Source organism: Palaemon carinicauda, chromosome 8, assembly GCF_036898095.1.
Source record: "Palaemon carinicauda isolate YSFRI2023 chromosome 8, ASM3689809v2, whole genome shotgun sequence".
Lineage (NCBI taxonomy): Eukaryota > Metazoa > Arthropoda > Malacostraca > Decapoda > Palaemonidae > Palaemon > Palaemon carinicauda.
In genome coordinates, this window is record NC_090732.1 from 166424215 (window position 1) to 166447235 (window position 23021).

At 33.2% G+C, this 23021-nt stretch overlaps 2 protein-coding genes across 2 annotated transcripts in view; one reads left to right on the forward strand and one right to left on the reverse strand.

Moving 5' to 3' along the window:
• Window positions 1-13569, forward strand: part of LOC137645068 (organic solute transporter subunit alpha-like) — an 18550-nt gene extending 4981 nt beyond the window's left edge. The window contains exons 3-9 of the mRNA XM_068377921.1: window positions 1477-1628; window positions 3057-3130; window positions 5694-5852; window positions 7669-7780; window positions 10036-10161; window positions 11762-11891; window positions 12891-13569. Of these exons, the coding sequence (XP_068234022.1) occupies window positions 1477-1628; window positions 3057-3130; window positions 5694-5852; window positions 7669-7780; window positions 10036-10161; window positions 11762-11891; window positions 12891-13369 (1232 nt within the window). The 3' untranslated portion in view covers window positions 13370-13569. The remainder of the gene's footprint in view (window positions 1-1476; window positions 1629-3056; window positions 3131-5693; window positions 5853-7668; window positions 7781-10035; window positions 10162-11761; window positions 11892-12890) is intronic.
• Window positions 13570-14548: 979 nt separating this feature from the next.
• Window positions 14549-20892, reverse strand: LOC137645069 (ionotropic receptor 21a-like). The gene is made up of 4 exons (XM_068377922.1): window positions 20722-20892; window positions 18738-18925; window positions 17257-17659; window positions 14549-15433 (listed from the first exon to the last, which is right to left on the reverse strand). Exons 1-4 carry the CDS (start codon window positions 20890-20892, stop codon window positions 15287-15289), a joined length of 909 nt encoding a protein of 302 aa, XP_068234023.1. The 3' UTR covers window positions 14549-15286.
• Window positions 20893-23021: the final 2129 nt, after the last annotated feature.

Here is a 23021-nt window from a genome sequence, read left to right on the forward strand (position 1 = left end):
GCTGGTGACCGGTATAGTATGCCGCAAAACTGGTGATACTTATTTATTCTTGCTTCGGACAAACGTTGTTCTTGAGTTGCCACTTAGTATTAAATCTTATATTTCTCTTTGTAAACATGTGTATGTATGAAAACATATGAGAGCCGGAAACAGAAGGCAATGGAGAGACATGAGTGCCAACCTCCTTGGTGATATGACACCTGCCTAATGAAGATAATGATGATAATAATGAGGATGATGGTGATGATACAGCAAGACTATTTCACACTATACGCGGTTTTCTCCCTGTATACCAGAAGCTGCAAACTGTACCACCCATGAGGTCACACGAGCGTACATAGTAACAACATTTCTTTTTATTTTTTTGTACATATTAGCCTTTGTATCTTCGCTCTCCACTAGCACTGACAGCAACTTGTTTTAATCTGTCAGCCTACTTCATTGTTAACAGTTAACAATGAAGTACGACACATCGAGTATATATACACACTAGGTCCCGGTAAGAAGGTCACAAAACACAAACATGCTATTTCTTGTCAAACCGGCAACCGGTTCTGTTAACAGTTAACAATGAAGTAGGCAGACAGGTTAAAAAAAGTTGCTGTCAGTGCAAGGGGAGAGCGAAGATGCAAAGGCTAATATATACAAAAAAAGGAGAAATGTCGTTATTATAATTATAGGAAGAGGTCGCTAATCTATATTCCACCACATATATTTTCAGGTGACGTAAATGAGCTGAATAACGAGTTAATGCTATCAGTCAGTTTAGTCAATTGTAATCTAACCTCACTGAGAAATCTCAAGTCACTATTTGGAGATTCAAGATCAATTAATGTATGAAATCCTCTGTGGATTTTAAATTTTCAGCTGATAATCACATACATCATTCTATTGTGATATGATAGAATTGGGATACAGAAAATAGTTTCAACTAATTTACACAGACGATATTAATTATTCCTTAACCATGTCACTACTTTTTTTCATTACGGGCATAAAAGAAATGGCAAAATTTTGATTTTTCTGAAAGTAGATTTTAACACTGTTCCTATAAGTATGATACTACGGATTATAGCTGTACATACTCATACACATACACACACACACACAAACAAACAAACAAACACACGCACACATGCACACACACAGATTGCCCAGAGCTTTCACACCAGATGGGGGCTCTATAAGCTTAAAATACACGTTCAAAAAAAGCGTCAAAATTTTGCCCCAAAATTTTGATATCAAAATTTTTATGCAAAATTTGAGTGTGTGTAGGACGTTTTGATGTCAAAACGTTCTACACACACTCAAATTTTGCTTCAAAATTTTGATAACTAAATTTTGGTGCAAAATTTTGACGCTTTTTTTTTTGAACGTGTATGGGCCCCTTTAGACTGGCACTCATAGCCCCCAAATATGGTTCTAAAATCCTCAATATTATCAACAGTTTCTTCTTTATTTATTTCTCCCTTCTAGGTCTAGGACTGTATGGCATATGGCTCTTGATCCTTGGAGGTGTCAGCTTTCTTTTGCTCCTCACAGCTTTCCTGGAGCAAGTATTCTTTTCTCAGAGCGGTGCTCACAGAGTTTACAGAAGACATATATACTGGATTGCTTCAGTTTATCCTGTAAGTAACTTTCTTTGGCCTAGTATTACACTGTTAGAAATTAGCATTAAAAAAACGGTAAATGTCTGGCAAGATTTATTCTAGGATTTTTACCGTTTTCAAAAAGGATATATTGACGTGAAGGAGTGATATTACGGTCACCAACCTATAAAAGATAACAAAATAGGGTAAAAATTACGGGCGCCTGTATTTTATTGAAATACGGCTGAGAACTATATTTTTACGGAGAATTTCCGATTCAAATTACGGATTTTTCTAACAGTGTACCTATTAGGAAGTTAGGTATAGACCAAAATTGCAATAGATTGATTTTTTGAAAAGAGATATGGAGTTGGGATTGAGCGAGGAAGATGCACTGGTCCACTGGACCGAAGGGAATTGAAGTGTACCACTGGACCAAAGGGGACTGAAGTGTACCGCACGCTCGTGCACTGTAAGGATTTTGATTGTTATCTTATTACTGGCTCTTTCCTACACTATTAGTAAACCAATCTGTATAAACCTGATATCTCATGTTTAATTTTGTCTTATCACTCGCTCTTCCCTGCGCTGTTAATAAACCAACCTGTATCAACCTGATATCTCATGTTTAATTTTGTCTTATCACTCGCTCTTCCCTACATTGTTAATAAACCAACCTGTATCAGCCTGATAGCTCATGTTTAATTTTGTCTTATCACTCGCTCTTCCCTGCACTGTTAATAAACCAACCTGTATAAACCTGATAGCTCATGTTTAATTTTGTCTTATCACTCACTCTTCCCTGCACTGTTAGTAAACCAACCTGTATAAACTAGATAGTTCATGCCTGATTTTGTTTGAGTTTTTGTGACGTTCTTGCTCGTAAGTCCCAGTATTTAAGCTCGATGTAAGTTTAATAAAGTTTAGCTGCATTCACCTAGCATCTCAGTCATCACCTAGCTGGTGCCTTGCGTTGAGGAACCATTATGGCGAACCCAAACAGAGACAAACTTGTACAGAAAGAAGTATCATCCAATATTCTAAACTTATTTTCGAAAGGTTGGTTTAATTTAGATGCTAAAGCATCCCTTCACCTTCTATCGACCTTATTATTCCAACTGTATAAAAGGGTCGGCTGCTCGATTCAACCTTTTCCATGTATATCTATCTCTCCTCACCAAATCCATTCCTCCTTACTGCTGATAACTCAAACTCCTCTGCCCAATCACTGGCATGTTTGTAACTCCCTTCATTGTTCCACCTCTTCTCTTCTCATTACACATCTCTCTTCTCTGGCTCTTTCTACTTTACTTTCCTCAGAGCAAGTCGTACCAGGAATGCCTGTATCCATCTGTACATTTATTTAATTTTAAGAAATTTAAAAATCTGACATAATTGTTGCTTACTGTTTTAATGCATTACTTCCGATGCAAATAAGAAATATGTTAATCTGTCATTTCTTTACAGTTTATGACGTTCATGAGTTTGGTATCGGTGGTAATACCAAGAGCGCACAATATTTGTACGAGTGTCAAGACAACGTAAGTACGATTTTCCTTTGGATCTCTAAACAGAAAAAAAAAATAGCAAATCAATTCTTGAATATCAGAATGCTAATTTCACCTCTAATCAAAATTCCTTAGGAGGCATTTTATTTTTACCTCCTTTACTTTATATATTCATTTTGTCTGTTTCTAAAAATTATCAAAGACTTTAATGATTTTTAACACTTCCCTGAATAAACGGCCAGTTTAAAAAAACAAATACATCAAATATAAAGAATTTTATATTAAAATTCTTCTTTCAGATATAATCAATTGAGGTTTTTTTTTTGTGATGGAATTAGCATCAAAGTTTATTACGATAACCATATAACATTCACTGAACTTGTTGGTTATAAGTTTTAAAAACTTATTGGTTATTAGTTTTCAAAAAACTTATTGGCTATAAGTTTTTAAAAAACTTGTTGGTTATTAGTTTTTAAAAACTTGTTGGTTATCAGTTTTTAAAAACTTGTTGGTTATTAATTTTTAAAAAACTTGTTGGTTATAAGTTTTTAAAAACTTGTTGGTTATTAGTTTTTAAAAACTTATTGGTTATAAGATTTTAAAAAACTTGTTGGTTATAAGTTTTTAAAAAACTTGTTGGTTATAAGTTTTTAAAAAACTTGTTGGTTATAAGTTTTTAAAAAACTTGTTGGCTATAAGTTTTTAAAAAAACTTGTTGGTTATAAGTTTTAAAAAACTTGTTGGTTATAAGTTTTTAAAAAACTTGTTGGCTATAAGTTTTTAAAAAAACTTGTTGGTTAAAAGTTTTTAAAAAACTTGTTGGTTATAAGTTTTTAAAAAACTTGTTGGCTATAAGTTTTTAAAAAAACTTGTTGGTTAAAAGTTTTTAAAAAACTTGTTGGTTATAAGTTTTTAAAAAACTTGTTGGTTATAAGTTTTAAAAAACTTGTTGGTTATAAGTTTTTAAAAAACTTGTTGGCTATAAGTTTTTAAAAAAACTTGTTGGTTATAAGTTTTTAAAAAACTTGTTGGTTATAAGTTTTTAAAAAAACTTGTTGGCTATAAGTTTTTAAAAAAACTTGTTGGTTATAAGTTTTTAAAAAAACTTGTTGGCTATAAGTTTTTAAAAAACTTGTTGGTTATAAGTTTTTAAAAATCTTGTTGGTTATAAGTATTTAAAAAACTTGTTGGCTATAAGTTTTTAAAAAACTTGTTGGTTATAAGTTTTTAAAAAACTTGTTGGTTATAAGTTTTTAAAAAACTTTTTGGTTATAAGTTTTTGAAAAAATTGTTGGTTATAAGATTTTAAAAAACTTGTTGGTTATTATTTTTAAAAAACTTGTTGGTTATAAGTTTTTAAAAAACTTGTTGGTTATAAGTTTTTAAAAAACTTGTTGGTTATAAGTTTTTTAAAAACTTGTTGGTTATAAGTTTTTAAAAAACTTTTTGGTTATAAGTTTTTGAAAAAATTGTTGGTTATAAGATTTTAAAAAACTTGTTGGTTATTATTTTTAAAAAACTTGTTGGTTATAAGTTTTTAAAAAACTTGTTGGTTATAAGTTTTTAAAAAACTTGTTGGGTATAAGTTTTTAAAAAAAACTTGTTGGTTATAAGTTTTTAAAAAACTTGTTGGTTATAAGTTTTTAAAAAACTTGTTGGTTATAAGTTTTTAAAATGTCTCAAAATCTTGTTTGTTAAAAGTTTTTAAAATGTCTCGAAATCTTGTTTGTTAAAAGTTTTTAAAATGTCTCGAAATCTTGTTGGTTAAAAGTTTTTAAAATGTCTCGAAATCTTGTTGGTTAAAAGTTTTTAAAATGTCTCGAAATCTTGTTTGTTAAAAGTTTTTAAAAACGTCTTGCTTGAATTACTCAACCAAAACTTTTTCAATCTCTGTTCTGTGTATTGCATTACTTTATCTTTTTTCTTAAGAAAGATTTATCATCCTTTTATCATTATTTTCAAGCAACTGTAATGCAATTTAGCACACTTTTTCATTGATAAATTCAGTGGCGATATTCCATAACTCAATTCAAAAACTTCAATTTGACGAGTTCTAGTTTTGAGTTCACGTTTTCTTTTATTGCATTACCTTCGTTATGCTTTTTTTTTTTCTTAAGAAATTTTTATCATTCTTTTATGAATATTTTCAAGTAATTGGAGTGCAGTTTATCAGAATTTTTCATTGTAAAATTAAGCTGCATGTTCGATAACTTGATTTAAAAACTTCTAGTGGACGAGTTCCTGTTGTGAGTTCACAGTTTCTTTCACTATTTCTAGGTACATGGTAATGAGTTCACATTTTCTATAACTACTAGGTACATGGCAATGAATTCACATTTTCTATTACTACTGCTAGGTACATGGCAATGAATTCACATTTTCTTTAAATACTTCGTACATGGCAATGAATTCACATTATCTTTTACTACTGCTAGGTACATGGCAATGAGTACACATTTTTTATATGCTTCCAGGTACATGGCTGTGAGTTCACATTTTATCTCACTACTTCTAGGTACATGGTAATGGTTCACATTTTCTTTCACTTCTTCTGGGTACATGGCAATTAATTCACATTTTATCTTACTACTTCCAGGTACATGGCAATCGGAATAGGTCACTTTATTGACCTCACTGTCTTGATGTACGGAAGCGAGGAGGTCATACTTGACAGGACATCGGGTGAAAGACTTCGTCTGCGGATGGCCCCTGTTTGCTGTTGTTGCTGCTGCCTGCCATCGCCTAAAATCACAAAGTTAGTATTGCATCTTAATTTGCGTGCATGCACGCTCGTTTGTGTGTGTATACGTGAGTCTCATATGTATATGAGAGCTTTGGTTTTTTAAGCTCTAAATCTTAGAGCTTAGGGTTGTGGTGGCCTGGTGGTAACGTCCTGGCCTGGTGATTGCCAGACTGGGTTCGTGTCGCGTTTACTCTCGTTAGTTTCTTTGATCCCTGCAAACTCACCATCCTTGTGAGCTAAGGATGGGGGTTTTGGGGGAGCCTATAGGTCTATCTGCGGAGTCATCAGCAGCCATTGCCTGGCTCTCCTTAGTCCTAGCTTGGGTGGAGAGGGGACTTGGGCGCTGATCATGTGTATATATGGTCAGTCTCTAGGGCATTGTCCTGCTTGATAGGGCAATGTCAGTGTCCCTTGCCTCTGTCATTCATGAATGGCCTTTAACTGTGTTAGAGTGTTGGCTTCAATAATTGTTTAGTTTCTTTAAGCTACTATTATAACTGACCTCTTGTTCTATGATTTGGTCTTAGAGGTTTAAAGGTAACTCGTGAATGGCAAGGGACAGTGAATACCGTAGCAGGACAATACCATAGAGACTTATCAAATGATCATCGCCCAAAACCCCTCTCCACCCAAGCTAAGACCAAGGAGGGCCAGGTAATAGCTGCTGATGACTCAGCGAGTAGACCTATACGCTCCACCAAACACCCCAACCATAGCTCACAAGGATGGTGAGGTTGCAGCGACCAAAGAAACTAACGAGTTTGAGCGGGACTCGAACCCCAGTCTGGCGTTCACCAGTCAGGGACGTTACTTCATCGGCCAGAGAAAATGACAATACCCCAGCAGGACAATACCATAGCAACTTACCATACGATCAGATTCCAAAAGCCATCTCCGCCCTAGCTAGGACCAAGGAGGACCAGACAATGGCTGCTGATGACTCAGCTCCCCCCAAACACCACAGCCTTAGCTCACAATGAAGGTGAGGTTGCCAACACTGTAAGAAACTATCGAGCTTAAGCGGGACTCGAACTCCAGTCTGGTAGATCGCCAGGCAGATAAGTTTCCACCACCAAAAACTGACAAAATAAATAAGGAAATTATAAGTATAGATTAATCGTAATGCTTTTTTTTACATTACCACAAAATTTAGAGTTATGGGGTCTTTTGACTGGCCAGACAATACTACATTGGATCCTTCTCTCTAGTTACGGTTCATTTTCCCTTTTGCCTACACACACACACACACACACGCACACACACACACACACACCGAATAGTCTGGCATATTCTTTACAGATTCTCTTCTGTACTCATACACCTGACAACACTATGATTACCAAACAATTCTTCTTCACCCAAGGGGTTACTGTACTGTAATTGTTCAGTGGCCATTTTCCTCTTGGTAAGGGTAGAAGGGATTCTTTAGCCATGGTAAGCCGCTCTTCTAGGAGAAGGACACTCCAAAATCAAACCATTGTTCTCTAGTCTTGGGTAGTGCCATAGCCTCTGTACCATGGTCTTCCACTGCCTTGGGTTAGAGTTCTCTTGCTTGAGGGTACACTCGGGCACGCTGTTCTATCTTATTTCTCTTACTCTTGTTTTGGTAAAGTGTTTATAGTTTATAAAGGTGATATTTATTTTAATGTTGTTACTCCTCTTAATAATTTAATTTTTCCCTGTTTCCTTTCCTCACTGGGTTATTTTCCCTGTTGGAGACCCTGGGCTTATAGCATCCTGCTTTTTCAACTAGGGTTGTAGCTTAGCAATTAATAATAATAATAATAATAATAATAATAATAATAATAATATCTCATCTCGATTACAGGATGTCACTGCGCATGACGATATTCCTCGTTGATCAATTCGCATTTGTACAGGCCTTCTACTACATCTCCCTCCTCATCTTAGTAGCTGGAGATATGACTACGATTGGAGATGTAAGTAACTGTATGATTAAATCGTGTTTTGTAATGAAAAAATTTCTTTTGATGCTAATCTATCTCGTGTCTCCTGGTTTTTTTTTTTTTTTTTTTTTTTTTTTTTTGAGTTTATATATGAAAGATCCGATTTAATGTTATTGCTGTTCTTAACATATTTTATTTTGATTGTTCATTATTTCTCTTATAGTTTATTTATTTCCTTGTTTCCTTGTCCTCACTGGGTTATTTTCCTTGTTGGAACCCTTGGGCAAAAGGCATCCTGCTTTTCCAAGTAGAATTCTAGCTTAGCTGGTAATAATAATAATAATAATAATAATAATGATAATAATAATAATAATAATAATAATAATAATAATAATAATAATAATAATAATAATAATAATAATAATTCGGTCCCTTTATAACTAGTTCTAACTCGTTTTGATCATTTAAATTGATCCCTTATTTATATAAAAGTTAATGGCAATTTAAACTGAAAGTCATGTGGTATAAATAACTTAAAATCTCAATGTATGGAATGTATAATATAAATTAAGGATAATAACCAAATTAATTTTTTAAACTCGTTGCTTAATTTCATGGTGGAGATGAGGTGAGTTCGATTTACTTTTACTTACTTTTACTTCTTACTTTTAGGGGTTTATTTTCTCGCCCTCCATCAGACACTATAAGTCCATTTCTTTTAGCGATGCATATTTGCACCGACTCGCGGCGGTGGCCTTTTAGCTTGGAAAAGTTTCCGGATCGCTGATTGGTTGGACAAGATAATTCTAACCAATCAGCGATCAGGAAACCTTTCCGAGCTAAAAGGGCACCGCCGCGAGTCGGTGCAAATATGCATCGCTAAAAGAAATGTACTATAAGAATTTGTTCAGGCGGGCCTTGGTGTGTGAAAATAATTTCTTTCCAGTTTATATTTTGCTCTGTATCTTTTCAGTTATTCGCTAGCATTTGTATTCAGGCTTAATAGTTTTCAGGTCACTATTATAACACTTTCTAAAAAGATAAGTCTTCAGGTTTTTCTTGAAAGCTGCCACATTTTTGCTATTCTTGACATCAAGTGGAAGGTCGTTGAAGAGTCTCGGTGCAGCATAACAAAACGTTGAGTACAGAATGGGATATCGAGAGACATATGTAAGGCAGAGTTGAAAATATATTACTTAGATCTCTATGGGTTGGAAAGATACTTAAATTCGTCGTTTTATCAATCCCAAAAGACACAGGTTCGATTCCTGGTAGGAGCATGTCAATTTACCATTAAGTAAGATCTATTATTATCCCCATTATTTCAGGAAAGCCTCTTCTGTGAAAAGTCTCTTGAAAAAACTGACATTTACTTCTGGGAAAAAAAAAATACTTCTGAAAGAAAATACTTTTGTAAAAAAAAAAAATACTTTGGGAAAACAATTACTTCTAAAAAATTACTTCTGAAAAAAAAATTACTTATGAAACAAAAATAACTTCTGAAAACAATAATTATTTCTGAAAGAAATTACGACTGAAAGAAAAAATTACTGCTGGAAAAAATTACTTCTGAAAAATAATTACTTCTGAAAAAAATTACTTATTAAAAAAAAATAACTTCTGAAAAAAATAATTACTTCTGAAAGAAATTACTGCTGGAAAAAATTACACACACACACACACACACACACATATATATATATATATATATATATATATATATATATATATATATATACATATATATATATATATATATATATATATATATATATATATATATATATATATATATATATATGTGTGTGTGTGTATATATATATGAATATATATATATATATATATATATATATATATATATATATATATATATATATATATATATATATATATATATATTTATATATATGTGTGTGTATATATATGAATATATATATATATATATATATATATATATATATATATATATATATATATATATATATAATATGTATGTGTGTGTATATATATATATATATATATATATATATATATACATATATATATATATATATATATACACATATATATATAAATATATATATATACATATATATATATATATATATATATATATATATATATATATATATATACATATATAATATATATATATATATATATATATATATATATATATATATATATATATATATATATAACTTCTTTGGCGTAGGTAATTATTAACATGGTTTATTCTTTTGATCTTAATTAGAGAATAATAAGAGAATTTAATATCATCATCACAGGTTTCCCCAGATAACGCTTACCTGTGGCTGTCCCTACTGAACATGGTCTCCTTCATGTCTGGTATCTGGGGTCTGCGAATACTGGCGAACATGTCACAAGAGCATCTAAAGCATTATAATTATAATGTAAGTAATACGATAAGCTTATTATATTAATTAGTAGAGTTTTTAAAAGGTCTTATTATCGCCTTAATGTTAGGAATTGTTTAAGTGATTATACAGAAAAGCTTAAAGATTTGTTTTTTTATTGGACGGATAAACGATGTTAAACGAAGATCTAAACTTTCTTAAGAATTGTAATTATAACGTAAGTAGTAAGATAAGTCTATTATATTAATTATTAGACTTTTTAAAAGATATTTTTATCACCTTAATGTTAGAAATTATTTCATTGATTATTCAGAAAGGCTTAAAGATTTGTTTTTTATTGGATGGGTAAAAGATGTCAGACGAGCATCTAGACTTTCTTAAGCATTATAATTAAAACGTAAGTAATAAGATAAGTTTGTTATATCAATTATTAGACTTTTCAGAAGATATTATTATCGCCGTAATTTTAGGAATTATTTAAGTGATTATTCAGAAAGCCTTAAAGATTTGGTTTTTATTAGACGAGTAAAATATGTCAAACGAGCATCTAAACTTTCTTAACCATCATAATCATAACGTAAGTAATAAATATATAAATTATCAGACTTTTTAAAAGATCTTATTATTTCAGTGAATATTCAGAAAGTCTTAATGGTTAGTCTTTTATTGGATGGATAAAGGTTTTAAGAAATATGGCAAAATTGCCAGTGAAACTTTTTTTTTTTTCAATTCGCTCTTTGTCTAAATGCTAATTTTGAAATGCAGCCTTACGAAGTCCTTTACTATCCAAAATTCAGTTTTCCGTTATTTCCCTGAAAACGGTTGATCTAACGAAAAAATTTATACATTATTATTGGAAATTAAATTTTCTATTTTTTGCATAGAATTTCCATATTATCCTCCTCGCCTACTTTTGCTTTAATATATTAGTTCAAAAATAAAAATTTCATCTTTGTATTCAATAGTATTAATCTAAAGACTATATAATATATTTAGAAAAAGTTTCCCTCTATCCTCCTGAGCCAGATTATTTTTCTTATTATTACTCTTGAATATATAGCTTTATCTTCCATATTTGATGCCTTTAATTAAGAACCCAACCATTGTTCTCTAGTCTTGTTTAGTGCCATAGCCTCTGTATCATGGTCTTCCACTGTCTTGAGTTAGAGTCCTCTTGCTTGAGGGTACACTCGGGCACACTGTTCTATCTTATTTCTCTGCCTCTTGTTTTTATTAGTTTTTATATTGTATAGTTTATATATAAAATATCTATCTTTACATTGTTACTGTTATTCGATTATTTTATTTTAATTGTTAATAACTTCTCTTGTACTTTTAGTTACTTGTTTCCTTTCCTCACTGGCCTATTTTTACCTATTGGAGCCCTTGGGCTTATAGCATCTTGATTTTCCAACTAGGGTCGTAGCTTAACTAGTAATAATAATAATAATAATAATAATAATAATAATAATAATAATAATAATAATAATAATAATAATAATAATTATTATTATATTATTAGTAATAACAATAATAAAAATAATAATAATAATAATAATAATAATAATAATAATAATAATAATAATAATAATAATAATAATAATAATAATAATTCATATTTTTTCTTTAATGACAGAACAAGGTCTTCTCCATGAAGATTCTCATACTGGTGACTAACTTCCAGACTTACGTCCTGCAAATATTGGGGAATTACAACGTTTTCCCTTGTATTCCACCCTATATTTCGCCTCAAGTCTTCAGACAGAGTAAGTTTTCACCTACTATTATAATGTCTTTTAGGGAATTACAACGTTTTTCCTTGTATTCCACCCTATATTTCACCTCAAGTCTTCAGACACAGTAAGTTTTCATCTATTACTTTATTGTCTTTTGGGGAATTACAACGTTTCCCCTTGTATTCCACGCTACATTTCGCCTCAAGTCTTCAGACAGAGTAAGTTTTCATCTATTACTTTAATGTCCTTTAGGGAATTACAACGTTTTCCCTTGTATTCCACCCTATATTTCACCTCAAGTCTTCAGACAGAGTAAGTTTTCATCTCATATTTCCATAAGGATAATCACTAGTTTTGGTGTCTTCTTTACAGACTAGAGATATAATACTAGATACAGGCCTATAATACCTATTTCAAAACAGTTATTCTCTATTTCAGCTGTGGAAAAAACTGTATTTCCTTGAGGATAGTCTCAAGTTTTGGTGTCTCCTTTACAAGAATATGATACTAAAAATTGGCCTATAAAACCTATGTTTCAAACCAGTTATTTTTTCTATTACAGCTGTGGAAAATTTGTATTTCCTTGAGGTTAATCACTAGTTTTGGTGTTTCCTTTACAAGAATATGATACTAGAAATAAGCCTATAAAACCTATGTTTCAAAATAGTTATTCTCTATTTCAGCTCTGGAAAACTTTGTATTTCCTTGGGGATAATCACTAGTTTGTGTGGGTGTCTTCTTCACAGAGATATAATGTTAGATATAGGTCTATAAAACCTGTTTCAAAACAGTAATTCTCTCTTTCATCTGTGGAAAACTTTGTATTTCCTTAAGGATAATCACTAGTTTGGGTATCTACTTTAAAAGAATATAATACTAGAAATAGGCATACAATACCTACGTTTCAAACCAGTCAATAATTATTTTAGAAGCTGAAAATTCCTTGCATTTCCTTGAGGATAATCACTATGGGTGTTACGAGATATAGGCATATAATACCTGTTTCAAACCAGTTATCTTTTATTTCAGCTGTGGAAAACTCTTTGTACTTCCTCGAGATGCTGGTTCTGGGCTGCTACACATACTACCAATACCACACCCAAGAGTTCCTCCAGCAGAACCCCTGTGAAGTCACTCAGAACAAACACAGTCGCAGCGCAACCGTTAGCACAACAGTCAGCTCTGAAAGTGGTCAGAGTGACATCGACCAGCTGCCAGTGATAGTCGAAGAACCAAGGAGACATGTAGATTCCATCCCCCTCGAGTCTCAAATGACTTTCAGCCCTGAAAGATCTGATGATATTTGCACGTCAGACCACGCCAGTTTTCCATATAGCTCTGGAAGTGGCAGTGCATCAGAGTACGCCAAATCTGCTCTCAATCCTGGAATTGACAACACAAGGCAGAAAGTGCAAGTTGATGATGACCGTCTATTTGTTCAACTAACTGAAGAAAATCCTGCTTTTGGAAATGACGGTGATTATCACTCATCGACTTCGTCAGTTTGATATTTCTTATAGATGAATGTAATCGTATAAGGAGATCATAAAATTCTTCGAAAAGAAAGGGTTAACTCGGGTAACCCCATTTCAATAACGTTACAGTATTTCTTGTGGTTCAGCTGTAACTGTTTTCCTGTATATTATTTTTCCCTCCATTCAAAATTCTGTGACATGAACTTTCAGAAAACTGCATTAACATTTCCTTTTTTCAGCAAAAATGTTGAATCTACCATTTTTTATTATTCTTCGTGTTTCCAAAATAGGAAGTTAAATTTAATTCTTTATCTACAATCGTGAGTTCCTGAAATATAATTTTTTTTTCTTTTTTTTCTTTTTTGTACTGATGATTTTTTAGTGTTTTTGTGATAATCCATAAGATAAAAGTATTCGACTGACTTTTTATTTAATTTGACTTTTTGGCAATCGTTTGGTACATAAATAGGCAATCTTTTATTAACGAGGTTTTTTTTCCCATTTGTATGGGTAAGGTAATGGAGGCCATTTATAAAAGTGTTTTTTATCTTTCACATGCAATAAATTCATAAAACACAATACATTGATACAACACCAAGCGCTGAGTGTGGATACATTAACGTGGTGAAAGGGTTTGTGTATTGTCATGGTCAGCAAAGGTGTATTACTCAAGGCCGTCCATACTAGGTTGGTTTGCTTTAAGCGATCAGATTGTTGTCTCCCACCATCACTAATCCGCAGTGGCTAGCCAGACACCAAATGTGTCTTGGGACTAGAAACGGTTGTATTTGTTGTTGTTGTTGTTGTTAATTTTGTTTTTGTTGTTGTTGCTATACGGAAAATGAAACAAAAAAAAATAATTCGATTGCTTGAGATAAAAGAATGGCGTGATTAAGGACATGTCTGAGGCCTTTGTCCTGCAGTGGACTAGAAACCGCTGTATTTATTGTTGTTGTTGTTGTTGTTGCTATACAGAAAGTTAAAAAAAATTCGATTGCTTGAGATAAAAGAATGACATGACTAAGGACATGTCTGAGGCCTTTGTCCTGCAGTGGACTAGAAACGGCTCTTTTTGTTGTTGTTGTTGTTGTTGTCGTTCTTGTTATATGGAAAATAAAAAAAACTTGATTGCTCGAAATAAAAGAATAACTGTATTTAAGAAAAAAGTTATAACAACATTTTCAGATTTTATTCAACCGATCACAAATTATTCAAATAATTAAGATATCATTTTTAACACACTGACTGCAGTATATTTCTGTACAACAAATTTGGTCTATAATTTCTCCTAAATATTGAGCAATGACAACAAGTAGCTTTGAGAGCAATACAGCATCCAATTTTGTTAACATGGCAAAATGTATTTCCAAATTCTAAAGCTTTCTATAACAAAATATTTTTCAAATACATCCCACTATTATTTTTAAAACTATGAACAATTACAACACTTCGCCCTTGGTATTTAAAAGTGCAACAGGGCATTTATAACCTAACCAATGTGTATTAATAAAGCTTAGTTATATACATTGCATACTTGGTAAATGCAGGAGCTTTCGCACATACAGAGAGGCACTTTGTTAAAATTGCAGCTCATACATTTTTTTTTAAATATGCAACATAAACTTAAAAATTTGCCGTAAAAAAAACGGTAAAAATCTTGGGGGAAAAATTTTGCCAGACATTTGCCGTTTTAAAAACGGATATATTGACGTAAAGGAGTGATATTACGGTCACCAATCCGTAAAATCTAATAACAAAATAGGGTAAAATTACGGTTGCCTGAATTTTACTAAAATACGGTTGGTGAACAGTATATTTTTACGGAGAATTTCCGATAAAATTACGGTTTTTTAACAGTGTATTTAAATGTGGATTTTTAATACACAAGATTGTTAGACACGCTATGGTGTTTTATTCAAGTTCCTAAACCATTAGTAATTCAATCGAATCTTAGAAGGATTTCTTTTTACGTGAATATATCAGGATCTCTCCTAAGATTACCAGCGAGGCGCCAAGGATGCCAAAGATCAGAACGAGAAACGGACCTTGAAGATGGCCCACACTCAGAGAGCTTGTCACAGACACTGAAGACGAATCCTGAAAGAAGAGATTATATATATATGAGACTTTTTGGAGATGATGAGGAGGAGTCATTCTTGACTGTCCAGACCTCAGCGACGAGAGAAAGAAAATAATAAAATTACAGCAGCCGTACGAAGAAGAAGAGAAGAAGATAATAGGAAACGTGCTGTTTAAGAAAGAAGGAATAGAGAAAAGAAAAGAATATATATATATATCAGATGTGGAGAAAAAGAGAGAAGAAAATAAAAGAAGTAGAATGAAGAAGAAAGCTAAGGAGGGGCCGATGGAAAGGCGACTCCCTCCCCCCAATAAATGAACTGAACTGAAAGTTATAAATCATTCAAATTCAGCTAAAAATAGAATTATGAGATGTGATTTGGAAAAGGGGATATTATGATCAGCTCTTCTAGGAGGACACTCCAAAATCAAACCATTGTTCTCTAGTCTTGGGTGGTGCCATAGCCTCTGGGTCTTCCACTGTCTTGGGTTAGAGTTCTTTAGCTTGAGGGTACACTCAAGCACGCTGCTCTGTCTTGTTTCTCTTCCTCTTGTTTTGATAAAGTTTTTTTATAGTTTATATAGGACATATTTATTTTAATGTTGTTACTCATCTTAAAACATTTTATTTTTCGTTGTTTCCTTGCCTCACTGGGCTATTTTCCCTGTTGAAGCCCTTTGGCTTATAGCATCCTGCTTTTCCAACTAGGGTTATAGCTTAGCAAGTAATAATAATAATAATAATAATAATAATAATAATAATAATAATAATAATAATAATAATAATGCCATGGGGTTTGGGAATCACTACTCTATATTAAAGATATGTCTGGAAATGAGCGCAAAAAGTTACTGCTGTTGAAACAATTCTTTGGAATGAAGGGCTCTTGATTCCAATCATTCACAAAGAGGCCTTAAGTTTGTTGTTTGGAAAGGTCTCATTAGAAGCTTTAACGTACCAGCACTTGGCCAAAAACCCATCTACTTGCATACATCCTGAGACAGCAATGTATTGCAGTAGTTTAAGGGCTCCATTTAAACGCATAGGCATTTGCTATAGACATGTAAGTCGAAACAAACTATCATAAGGTAAACAATAGAACAAGTAGATATCATAAGAAAACAAACAAATCAAGGTGTTGTTGTGGCCTATTCAAAACGTCCCTGCCGGGTGATTTGCCTGACTGGGGTTCGAGTCCCCTTCAAGCTTAATAGTTTCTTACAGTGTCTGCAACCTCACCATCCTGGTGAGCTAAGACTGCAGGGTTTGGGGAAACCTATAGGTCTATTTTCGAGTCACTGGCAGCCATTACCTGACCCTCCTAGGTCCTAGCTTAGATGGGGAGGTGGCTTGGGAACTGATCTTATGTATATGTCTCTAGAGCATTGTCCTGCTAGCTAGGGGAATGTCACTGTCACTTGCCTCTGCCATTCATGAGAGGCCTTTAAACGTTTAAACAAATCAAGTAATAATGGTTAAAAAATCAGTCTGTAGGGCATTGTCCTGCTAACCAGGGTAATAACACTGTCCCATACCTCTGCCACTAATGATCTGCCTTTATTATTATTATTATTATTATTATTATTATTACTTGCTAAGCTACAGCCCTACTTGGAAAAGCAGGATATTATAAGCCTAAGGGCTCCAACAGGGAAAATAGCCCAGTGAGGAAAAAAACAAGAAAAAAACTATTCTAAGAACAGCAACAACACCTAAACAAATAGTTCTTATATAAACTAGAAAAACTTTAACAAAACGAGAGAAAGAGAAACTAGATAAAATAGTGTGCCCGAGTGTACCCTTTAAGCAACGATGTTGAAATATTAAGCACAGTACTTACTTCGTGTATAGCACCACCCAGGGACTCAGCCATGGCCTCCTTCATCCACCTCTTTATCAGACCACTTTCGAAGAGCCGTTGCATCCCCACGTCAAACTTATACTTCCAGGGGGCGTCCTTCTGAACAGGGAAAGCCAAATAAGCCGAGTACAACTGTTCTTTCAAATGATAGACAGTTGAACTGTGCCCCAACTTGCTGTACAAGTAGATGAGATACGAGTACGTCTCTAAATGACTATGTGTGCCTTTTAGTACTAGCTCGACACACCCTTCTTCTCCGGCATTTGGCAGATGTTCCAGAACAGGAACAAGGTCCAGTTTCGCTCCAAGAGCAGCTAAAGTAGGGTGTGTGGAAGCAGGCATGGCTTCAGCGACGAATTCGCCGTAGTCTAGCATGCAGACCCTGTGATAAGACAGTGCAGTAGATTAATAAAATTATTCATAACTTCTGTAGAATTTACTATTATGTGTATAACATATTTAATATATTCATTGAAAAATTAAGCATATTCTTAAGGATAATCTGAATATCTTACATGCTCCATCCAGATATAGAAATATATTTATCTCATATCAAATTGTCTTGTTTATTAAAGTTTTGAAGTGTTTATCAAAAGTAGATAATTTATGTATACCAAAACTGAAGCTCCCATAGAACTAAGAGGTATTTAATTAATTTTAAAAAAATAAAAATTTTCGATGGTGATAATATTTTACATGCTCCATACAGATTTGAAGATATTTTTCTGTCATATCAAATTATCTTTCTTATTTAATTTTTTATGTCTATCAAAAGTAAATTATCATCATCATCATCATCTCCTACGCCTATTGACGCAAAGGGCTTCATCAAAAGTAGATAATTTATGTAAATCAAAATTGAAGTGCCCAAACATCTAAGTGGTATTTGAATTTATTAGAAAATAGCTAGTAGTTTGGGGAATATTTTTAGTTAATATGCTGTTATACGAGAGATGGAATGCACAGAGATTAAACACAAAATACTGTAGTTTACATTGCTCTCTTATACACGGAATTTCCAAACAATTTCAGTGTCTCTTACATAGAGTTCTTTGAATTTTTAACTGCTGAAAATATGAAACCTCATTAAATGGTTAATAATAGGACTACCAGAATGTTATACAGCACATATATATATATATATATATATATATACACATATATATATGTGTGTATATATATACATATATATATTCATATATATATATATATATATATGTATGTATATATACATACATAAATACATACATACATATATATATATGTATATATATGTGTGTATGCCTATATATAAATATATTTCCATATGAATATACAGCATAAATATATATATATATATATATATACATATGTATATATATATATATATATAAATATATATATATGTATATATATATATATGTATATATATATATATATATATATAAGATCATAAAGGAAAAACGTTAACATCAGCTTACCGGTAGTTGCTATCAGCTAATTCCTGTGCCGCATGAATCCTCTTCGGGAAAACCGGAATGGTCAGGACAGCTATAAGGTTGCACAAATAGGACAACTCCAAGAGCCAGGACAGGATCCACCACAACAGAAGGAAATATCTGGCTCGCCAGTCTTTAGGAACCGTGTCTAAAGGATTCGACAAAAGACCCTGGAAAGGAAAGAAGAGAAAGCGTGAAACTAAGCAGTTGTTTTTGGAACAAAATTATAGTTAACTAGAAGGGTACTCTGACCAACAGAGGTGTTCAGTTTACTTGTCCAACAATGATGTCCAATTTACCTATCCAACAGTGATGTCCAATTTACCTGTCCAACAGTGATGTCCAGTTTACCTCTCTAACAGTGATGTCCAATTTACCTATCCAACAGTGATGTCCAATTTACCTGACCAACAGTGATGTCCAATTTAACTATACTACAGTGATGCCCAGTTTACCTCTCTATCAGTGATGTGCAATTTACCTGTCCAACAGTGATGTCCAATTTACCTCTCTAACAGTGATGTCCAATTTACCTGTCCAACAGTGATGTCCAATATACCTGTCCTACAGTGATGTCCAATTTAGCTCTCTAACAGTGATGTCCAATTTACCTGTCCTACAGAGATGTCCAATTTACCTCTCTAACAGTGATGTCCAATTTACCTATCCTACAGTGATGTCCAATTTACCTCTCTAACAGTGATGATGTCCAATTTACCTCTCTAACAGTGATGTCCAATTTACCTATCCTACAGTGATGTCCAGTTTACCTCTCTAACAGTGATGTCCAATTTACCTCTCTAACAGTGATGTCCAGTTTACCTATCCTACAGTGATGTCCAATTTACCTGTCCAACAGTGATGTCCAATTTACCTCTCTAACAGTGATGTCCAATTTACCTATCCAGCAGTGATGTCCAATTTACCTGTCCAACAGTGATGTCCAATTTACCTATCCTACAGTGATGTCCAATTTACCTGTCCAACAGTGATGTCCAATTTACCTCTCTAACAGTGATGTCCAATTTACCTGTCCAACAGTGATGTCCAATTTACCTATCCTACAGTGATGTCCAATTTACCTGTCCAACAGTGATGTCCAATTTACCTCTCTAACAGTGATGTCCAATTTACCTGTCCAACAGTGATGTCCAATTTACCTATCCTACAGTGATGTCTAATTTACCTGTCCAACAGTGATGTCTAATTTACCTCTCTAACAGTGATGTCCAATTTACCTATCCAACAGTGATGTCCAATTTACCTGTCTTACAGTGATGTCTAATTTACCTATCCTACAGTGATGTCCAATTTACCTGTCCAATAGTGATGTCCAATTTACCTCTCTAACAGTGATGTCCAATTTACCTGTCCAACAGTGATGTCCAATTTACCTATCCTACAGTGATGTCTAATTTACCTGTCCAACAGTGATGTCCAATTTACCTCTCTAACAGTGATGTCCAATTTACCTATCCTACAGTGATGTCCAATTTACCTCTCTAACAGTGATGTCCAATTTACCTCTCTAACAGTGATGTCCAATTTACCTATCCTACGGTGATGTCCAATTTACCTATCTAACAGTGATGTCCAATTTACCTCTCTAACAGTGATGTCCAAATTACCTATCCTACAGGGATGTCCAATTTATATGTCCAACAGAGATGTCCAATTTACCTGTCCAATAATGATGTCCAATTTACCTATCCAACAGTGATGTCCAATTTACCTATCCAACAGTGATGTCCAATTTACCTCTCTAACAATGATGTCCAATTTACCTATCCAACAAAGATGTCCAATTTACCTGTCCAACAGAGATGTCCAATTTACCTATCCAACAGTGATGTCCAATTTACCTGTCCAACAGTGATGTCCAATTTACCTATCCAACAGTGATGTGCAATTTACCTCTCTAACAGTGATGTCCAATTTACCTGTCCGACAGAGATGTCCAATTTACCTGTCCAACAGTGATGAGATTAGTGACGAAGGACTTCTCCTGCTGGTAATTCATGACGTGGAAGGTGAGGGCAGTTAGTAGAAGTGTAACCAGAGTGGCAGTCCAGACCTGCCACGAAAATGGATAGATGACGTTCATCCAGCGAGGAAGAGGCGGTGGCACTTCTAACATTAAGCCGAATCTGTGGAAAAAAAATATTTGTTATAACTGAGATTTATATATATATATATATATATATATATATTACATATATCTATATATATATATATATATATAGTATATGTTTAGTATCTATATATATAAATATATGTATATATATATATATATATATACATATACATACATACATAAATATAAATGTATTTTGTATAATGCACACACACACACACACACACATATATATATATATATATATACATATATATATACATGGTACGTACAACATACATATATATATATATATATATATGTATATATACTTTATATACTATATATACATATGTGTGTGTGTGTTTGTGTATGTGTATGAGTACATCTCTCTCTCTCTCTCTCTCTCTCTCTCTCCTATATATACTATATATACTATATATATATATATATATATATGTGTGTGTGTGTTTGTGTATGTGTATGAGTACATCTCTCTCTCTCTCTCTCTCTCTCTCTCTCTCTTTATATATATACTTATATATGCATATATATATACATATATAGTATATATATATATATATATATATATAAATATATATATACACAGACACACAAATGTACAAATGAGAAAAGAACACTGCAGCTTAATCTCTTTTAAACTCCAAACATCCTACTAAACCCCAATAGAAAATATAAGACAAAAAAAAAAACCTGCCAAAACAGAAGCGACATACCCAAGACTTACCCCTCGTAATGGTATGGCACAGTAAGCGAGAAATCTCTGTACCTAGCGGGCGTGAGGCTGGCAAAGTTCAACATGACGTCACTCACGCCTCGTAGGACGCTATCCTCGATCACGTGGAACGTTATCTCTCCTATAGGAGATAGAGAGATTGACTGATATACCAGAATAGTTGTTAAAATAATTTTTGTATATATATATATATATATATATATATAATATGTAAACTACACTGCAAGCCTCGTGCACTTATCCACATTGTCTATGATCTGTTTGAATCAACTAACATACACTTAACTAGTGCATTCATTAGTTCAGCATACGTTTTAAGCATGAACACTTCCTCGCCAGGAAATCGAACCCGGGCTCTCAACCTCACACTGGTAAGGGAGGCAGAAAATACTTTCAAAAGATATGAGATAAAGAGAAATAATGTACTAATTCAATGTGTTACATAAATAGGACTCGCTGTGGTCTTCCTTCTTCTTCTTACAAGGATTATTCGTCACTTCTTTTGGATGAGGACACACCAGCCAAATCCTTCCTTCCAGAATCTTGACCAATTTCTTCAACCGCAGATTTGAGTGCGTAAGGTTTAAAGGCCACTCATGAATGACAGAGGCATGGGACAATAACATTGCCCTAGCAGGACAATGCCTTAGAGAACGACCGTATATGCACATGATCAGCGCCCAAGCCTCCTCTCCACACAAGCTAAAACAAGGAAGGGCCAGAAATGGCTGCTAATGACTCAGAAGGTAGACCTATAGGCTCCCCCAAACCCCGCATCCTTAGCTCACAAGGATGGTGAGGTTGTAGACTCAACAAGAAACTAATGAACGTAACTTTACTATGGTCTTTTACATCAGAAAACCTATCGATTTTATATAGATTATTTTTTTTCCTACTTACGCACTTTAAAATCAAACCATTGTTCTCTAGTCTTGGGTAATGCCATAACCTCTGTACCATGGTCTTCCACTCTCTTGGGTAAGAGTGCTCCTACTTGAGGGTACACTTGGGCACACTATTCTATCTGGTTTCTTTTCCTCTTATTCTTTTTAAGTTTTTATAGTTTATATATGAAAGATCTAATTTAATGTTGTTACATTTCATGAAATATTTTATTTTGATTGTTCATCACTTCTCTTGTAGTTTATTTTATTTCCTTGTTTCCGTTCCTCACGGGGCTATTTTTTCCTGATGGAGCACATGGGCGTTATTATGCTGCTTTTTCAACTAGGGTTATAGCTTAGCTTGTAGTAATAATAATAATAATAATAATAATAATAATAATAATGATAATAATAATAATAGCTGTCTTGGTTTCCAACAACAACAACAACAACAACAACAACAATAATAATAATAATAATAATAATAATAATAATAATAATAGTCACAGTTT

Coding starts and splice junctions, on each gene's coding strand:
- LOC137645069 (XM_068377922.1), bottom strand. CDS start 20,892: ATGTTAGAAGTGCCACCGCCTCTTCCTCGCTGGATGAACGTCATCTAT. Junction 18,926..20,721: donor ATCTCATCACTGTTGGACAG/GTAAATTGGACA, acceptor TTTCCTTTCCAG/GGTCTTTTGTCGAATCCTTT. Junction 17,660..18,737: donor TTAGCTGATAGCAACTACCG/GTAAGCTGATGT, acceptor GTCTTATCACAG/GGTCTGCATGCTAGACTACG.